Source organism: Cariama cristata, unplaced genomic scaffold (assembly GCF_000690535.1).
Source record: "Cariama cristata isolate BGI_N322 unplaced genomic scaffold, ASM69053v1 scaffold3681, whole genome shotgun sequence".
Classification (NCBI taxonomy): domain Eukaryota; kingdom Metazoa; phylum Chordata; class Aves; order Cariamiformes; family Cariamidae; genus Cariama; species Cariama cristata.
The window spans coordinates 51,709-58,523 of record NW_009600836.1 but is presented as its reverse complement, the minus strand read 5'-3'; the positions used below and the strand labels follow the sequence as shown (position 1 = coordinate 58,523).

The following is a 6,815-nucleotide window of genomic DNA, read 5'->3' as shown; positions in this document are numbered from 1 at the left end:
ATTTAGTTGTAACGGCCAGAAAACAGGGTAGCCAGTGGCCTGGAGTTGCATGGATCACCTTTGTATTCCTCGGTTGAACTTTCCAGATGTTGTTGGTGAGCTGTCATTTGAGATTCCCTGCTCTGTCAGTATCTAGAAGTCAGCATTGCCGAATCTTAAGGTGCAGTGATTTGCTGTGTTACAAGCATGAAGGTTCTTATGAAAAGAGATAGATAAAGATGGAAGGCTGTGCTGCCATGAAAGAGAAAATGACCATTACGCTCACGTGGAAATCAACATGAGAAATATATCGGAGCTGGGTGGCTCTAGAATAGAAGTGCGATATGGAGGCACTCTGGCAAGAGCAGTGTCTGTGCAACAGCTGAATTGTTTGCTGAATTACAGGAAGGCATGTAAGTGTTGCCTTATGTTTCTGTCTGGATCAGGACTCGGTGCATTTCTAGAAATCAATTTCAGTACTTTCCTTAAATTATAGACAGGCTTCAAGTCTAAAAAATTTAAGTGGGTGTTGGACAGAATGTCTCTTTGGAGGAGATGGGGCAAGGCTTCTTAAAATATATAACGATCTATTTGGTGGTGGTGTGTGTGTGTGCTGTGGTGTGTTTTTGTGTGTGGTTTTTATTTTTTTTTTTTATCAGAAGGGAATTGCAACATCCTGTATTTGCAATATTTCATCTTAATGAAAAGGTCTTTCGGTCACAGATTTTCTTTTTATTTCTAAAATAATGCATGAACTTGCACATAGATGAACCTAGTGATTGTGGTATGTGGTTTCCAAGTCCAGGAGAAAATTTGGCCTTCAGATATTTTCTGCCTTATATGTATGTGGAAGAAAAAACACCAGGAATAAAACAGCTTAGTAAATGTCTGAGGTTTTTCCTCAATTATCTAAAAGTTGACATTACATCATCTGCACAGATATAAATATACGAAACAGTAGGTGTGTTAAATCTCCTGACTTACTTTTAAAACTTCTTTTACAGAGGACTCTCTTTACTTGAGTGTACGTTTTCGTCAGTAAATAGAGATGTGACATTATGTCCATTTTTCTTTCTAGGAGATTGGAAGTTTCTTTAAATGCTTATTTTCATCTTTTAAGATTATTTTTAGCTCTTGTGGAAGTGCTGTTATGTTTTCTGTCATTGACTCTGTTCTTTCCCAAGATGGTTATATTTCATTGAAGTTGTATTCTGTTTTTCCTAACAATTGCTCTCTCTGTACATGTTTCAGATTTTTCCAAAATATGCATTTTTTTCTCTCTGAACAATGATGATATTGAATAAAGTAATAAATAATGTAGCTGAGTGGGTTTTTTATGAAAATCAGCTGAGCTGTTGATTTTTTCAGACAAACAGGAAAAATAATCCCGCCTTTAATTTCAGTGCTTAAAAACCAGAGGATTAGCAAAACAGATGTGAATCTTTTGGGTATTGAGAGACCTGTCCTAGGTCCTGATTCAGGAGAAGTTCCCTCTTTGAGGTAATATTTAAGATTTAGTTTAAACAAAATCCAGAGTTACATGACTTCTTAACTATCAAAGGACTTCTTAAGCATTCCATGGAAACAAAGTTTTGTTTGGTGTAATGTGTTTGTTAGGTACTTTATTGTCTATAGACAGTGTTATAACTACCTCTGTGTATGGCTGCCTTGTGGAAGTAAATGCTGTACGAAATAAAGATTCTAAGTTGGCTTAGAAATTGAACTTTGAATATTACTGTCAAAGTACAGAACGAAACCAACCAATTTTGAACTCAATTTGTATTGCCATGTAATTGCTGCATGTAAGAAAACAAGTAAGGAGCTGAAGTGTGTTTTCTCTTGCAGGTGTTGCTGAAATAGTTTGATTTATTTAAAGCATATGATTTCATGCAATTGTGCCTGATTGTTAGTGCAGCTGTCAACAGCTGCATGCTCATTTAGCTAATTGCATTCTAGTAAGACAGCTAAGCTTATTTTAAGATACGCAGTTGTGTGATGCTTTTTTTTTTTTAAAGCAAATACATACATTCAGAAGATTTACTGAGGAAAGTTCTGTGCTATCACAATGAACAGTCATTGCTCTAGAGGAAATTTGAGAGCTTATAAACAAGCCAGTCTAGTATGTGGATAGCATCTGTGAAAAGCTGGACTATGTCACTTAAATTCATATAGTTCTAAAGGTCTTGAAATGGTCTTGTCGTTGGGGTTAGTTTCATCATCGACTCTTTGGGAGTACTTTACAGTTTATCATGTAAAACTTTGATTTAACAGGCAACCAATTCCTATTGATGCATCAGTATTCTGGTTGTGTATACAGGAACTATGAGCTTCTGTTACGTACTGATCATCTCCTTCAAGAAATATGTACCTGAAATGAGAAATTTGTGTAAAGTTGTATATGTATAAAAAGCATATTAGGAGAGTGTCTATTATGCATGCTAATTCTGAATAGAATGCTTGTATGATTTTACTGGTATGTTAGCTACGTAATTACAGTCGACAGTATGAAATTTATAATGCAGTGTTGTTTTTATTTGTTATATAGCTTTATGCCAGTATATACAGGCCTCTAAAACCCGAGATGGTGCCAGCCGTTTCATTTCAAGTGCAACAGAAGGTAAAAGAAAAAGCGTGGGGAAAAAAGCGCACAATTTTTTTGTCATCTGGTATGCTGTCTTCCTGGGCATTTATGTGGTTCTTTATCTTTTAACCTTCTAGACTCTCTCGTCACAGCTAACTTCTTGTAATAGATGGTGGATACCCTTTTTTCCTAAGTCTTGAAGAAGAGATTAATGATGCCACTTGTATGTCTATCCTAAACTTGTGTCATCTTTGCATCTTGTCTATTTGTGCTTTTCTTCAGTAACAAAATTCCACTGAAACTGAAACTTTAGCTATGCTTTAACAAGAATCTCAAGTATCTGAAGTGGCTTAGAGAATTGCTGTCATGACTACAATCTCAAGGTAGTCACACTTAAGGAAAAGCACAGATACTTAATGACATAGAAATGTTACAATGCTAATCCTTGCTAATATCTGCAGTCTGATTATATGCTAACTAACTGTCTTGCATTTTCTGTTTCTCTTGAAGGAGTATGTGCTTAATTCACTTACCCTTGCATCTACCTGCTGATGTCCTGCTTTTTGGCCTTATTTGAGCCTAAAAAGAGAATGGAATATTTACTTCTGTGTTTTTCTTTCACCTGCAGGGGAGAACTTTGAACAGACTCCGTTAAGACGCACATTCAAATCCAAAGTTCTTGCTCGATATCCTGAGAATGTTGAATGGAACCCTTTTGACCAGGATGCAGTGGGAATGGTCAGTATCACTTAATGGCTTTTTTTTTTTAAAGGCAAAAACCTACCTTAACAATTGAAGGTGTTCATCTGTGTTTTCTTTGAAAAAAAAAGTGTAAAGTCTGTTGTAGATTGGAAATAATAATGAAGTTCTCTAAATTGTGCAGGCTCAAAAGGCCTTGTCATTTAATTGCGATATTTTTTTAAAGGAAATTAAGTCAAAACTTTTAAGTGATAAGTCCCTAAGAGAGTTTTTGTTCTTTTACAACTTGGTTACATTCTAGAGAATTGGTAGAGAAATAAATTAGTCTGCAATTAATGAATCTTCTTTGGGCATGATTTTTCTACGTAATGGAATGCAATGTGGTTTCTTAATTTAGATAAAATACAGTATTTTTCTCTGTCAGGTTTCTGATCTTAGTGACCAAAATACTTTCCTTTATCGGAGTTTGAATTCTGTTATTTTATTTCTGTTGAAGATGGTAACAAAACGGTTATGAGTTTCAATAGAAACTGCATACAGCCATTTTAATATGTTCCTTTAGTTTTTCTGATTTAGATGCATATTACTGTATTGTACACAGATGTAACACTTAATAGAATTTAAAGTGAAATGCAATGGCAGTCTGGATTCTAAATCCTATTTTCGCCGATGCTTCCGGAGGCAAGGGGGGAGAAAAGTGTGTTTTAATGGATATTATCTCCCCTCCCCCCTTTTTTATAGCTGTGTATGCCTAAAGGGCTTGCTTTCAAGACACAAGCAGATTCCAGAGAACCACAGTTCCACTCTTTTATTATTACTCGTGAAGATGGCTCACGGACATTTGGATTTTCTCTCACGTTTTTTGAGGAAGTTACTAGCAAACAGATCTGCAGCGCGATGCAGACGTTGTATCATATGCACAATGCTGAATATGACATTCTTCATACTCCACCCACAAATGACAAAGATAACTGCAGCAGCACTGGAGACTGCAATGGCACTTCTGTTTCAAAGCTACAGCGTTTTAACTCCTATGACATCAGCAGAGACACGCTCTATGTCTCAAAGTGCATTTGTCTGATTACTCCAATGTCTTTCATGAAAGCTTGTAAGAAAGTACTAGAACAACTTCACCAAGCAGTGACTTCACCTCAACCGCCACCTCTACCTTTAGAAAGCTACATCTACAATATACTCTATGAGGTTCCTCTTCCTCCAGCAGGAAGGTCATTAAAATTTTCAGGTGTTTATGGACCAATTATCTGCCAGAGGCCAAGCACCAGTGAACTACCATTATTTGATTTTCCGGTTAAAGAAGTTTTTGAATTGCTTGGAGTAGAAAATGTGGTTCAACTCTTTACCTGTGCCCTCTTGGAATTTCAGATACTGCTTTATTCACAGCGTGAGTACTTGGTTTTTGTTTTCTTATCTTGTAGTTGTACTGGCACAAGGTCTTTTCATTTCTTGAATTTTAAGAAACACACAACAGAATAGCTGCATTAAAGTGGCATTAGCATGCTAATGCAGTCAGACTGTGTGCAGGTTTTAATGTAAAGGAAAGAACTGGAGTTGCAAAGAGAGCATTGCATTGGCTTCTGTTTCTAGACACCTAAACTTATTTGGGCTTTCACATAATCTTCTGTATTCATGGACTGACTGTCCCCTTTATTGTTGTCTCTGGAAATGATGTGCTGTTGGATAGATTAGTAAGCCTTCTCCCATGTTTCTCTCCAGCTGCTTAGCTGAATTCCCTCCTATCTCTGCCGAACTATCCATGCATTTTGAGAAGATACATAGTTAATTATATATGATGCTGAAGAATTAGTGACGCAAATATAATTTTGTCTTTGAGTACCCAAAGTCATGTTTCAGTTATTACTTGGAAATAAAATTACCTGAGAAAAGTTTTATTTGACTGAATTTGAATCCCAGATCTCTGTTAAGGCCTTGAAACAGTTACTGCTGAAGTCATGTAGGTAAAGCTTGCTTTGAAGAGGATAGTCAGCAACTAAGCTGAAATAGCATCTGTTTATCAATTAGTAAGTAATGTGGTAAAGGTATCCATTTTCTGTGTTGAAATTTGTGAATCCCGGGCTTCTTACTTTGCACCCTGTTACTCTAACACAGAGTATGTGAAGTTATGCCAAAAGATAATTTTTCTACCTTTTTTTGTCCCAAGCTGCAAACATTAGTCCAGCCCTGCGCATCTGTAATGGCATTGTTTAAAGTAGACAGACTGCATTTTGAATGCTGTTTTATAGTAACGGGAAAGAAGCCTAGAAGAGCCCAAGACAAATCCAGGGATAGTCCATGGTGTTACTGAAATCTGTTTTCGATACTTTCTTCCATTGAGCTGCCACTGAAATATGTAGAATACAAATGGTAACTATTTATAAAATATAAACTGCAGTTATTAGCAATGTTCTTTTATTAGCATGAAATACTGATGTTTGTGTGTTGAGATGTGTGCATAGACTAAAGCAAAAGGTAGATTTTGTGTGTATAGTAAAGGTGATTAAAAGTGTATAATGGCAGCAGGGTGTTACGTCACCGTTGTTGCATTCTATAAACACTGTTAACTACCAGAGAAAAACTATACAGTAATTCAAACACAGTCAAAAAACCTTATTGTACTTGATAGTGGTTACTTTCTTGGATTTAAAAAACAAAATTCTTTGCTGCTTGTTTATAGAAAATCTAGAAATACTTGCCTAGTGGACAAATTTCTTTTGTGGTTTCTCCAGAAATTGAGTAGGCATTTGTATGTCTGAGATTTAAGGAGAGTTTGTTTATGTGGATATCTGTGTCCCACCAGTGGAAGATTCAAACATTAGCTCTTCCATCTGAAGAAGAACCGGGTCCAGTTGGCCCGTGGTTGTGCTTGAGACCTCCTGTCGCAGAGGCGTGTGTGCCTGGCTGGTTGGAAGTACCGCAAGAAAAGCAATGCATGCATCACCATATTGGAGCAGTGTTCCCTGATCTCTTTTCAGGCTATCACGTTCTAAGTACTCGTTTCTCCTGGCCTGGAACTCAGCTCTCATCTGGTCTAGTCTTCCATATTCTCGATTCTCTTTCCAAGTCATATTAATAGGCTCAACTTTTTTTCTTGGACACTTTTCAAGTGTCTAGTTGAAGAAGCTTAAAATGGCTCTGGAACGCTTGAGTTTCTTGTTTCCATGCACAGACACCTGGAATGCAAAGGGATCTATGCAGCTGAAGGCCTCACTCTTTCTAACAGTTTCTGTCCACTGTTCCCCCATCTCACTCCAAGCTTTGGCTGAGTTGGGCTGTGTTGCACCTTATGGATGTGTCCTGTGTCTCTATCAAGTCCTCACCTGTAGTATCTGACTGAAAAGTCATCTTTCAGTAGAAAAAGAATTTTAGTTACTGATTTGCTGACTTTGGCCCTCAGTTTTGGCGAACTAGCTCTGACAGTGCCTTCTCAGTAATAATAGCCATGTTTTTTTGAAATGTAGCTTCTCTTAAGTACTTTCTGAGGGATCTAATCTCTGACACTTCTTCTTTTACCTGCTGTTTTTTCTTAAAAAACCCTTTG

General features: G+C 37.0%; 1 protein-coding gene across 1 annotated transcript in view; it reads left to right on the top strand.

The window, feature by feature from the left end:
• Positions 1-277: 277 nt before the first annotated feature.
• The window catches only part of DENND5A (DENN/MADD domain containing 5A), a 49,172-nt gene continuing 42,634 nt past the window's right edge, over positions 278-6,815 (top strand). The window contains exons 1-4 of the mRNA XM_009710166.1: positions 278-392; positions 2,525-2,596; positions 3,189-3,298; positions 4,001-4,661. Coding sequence (XP_009708468.1) covers positions 278-392; positions 2,525-2,596; positions 3,189-3,298; positions 4,001-4,661 — 958 coding nt within the window. The remainder of the gene's footprint in view (positions 393-2,524; positions 2,597-3,188; positions 3,299-4,000; positions 4,662-6,815) is intronic.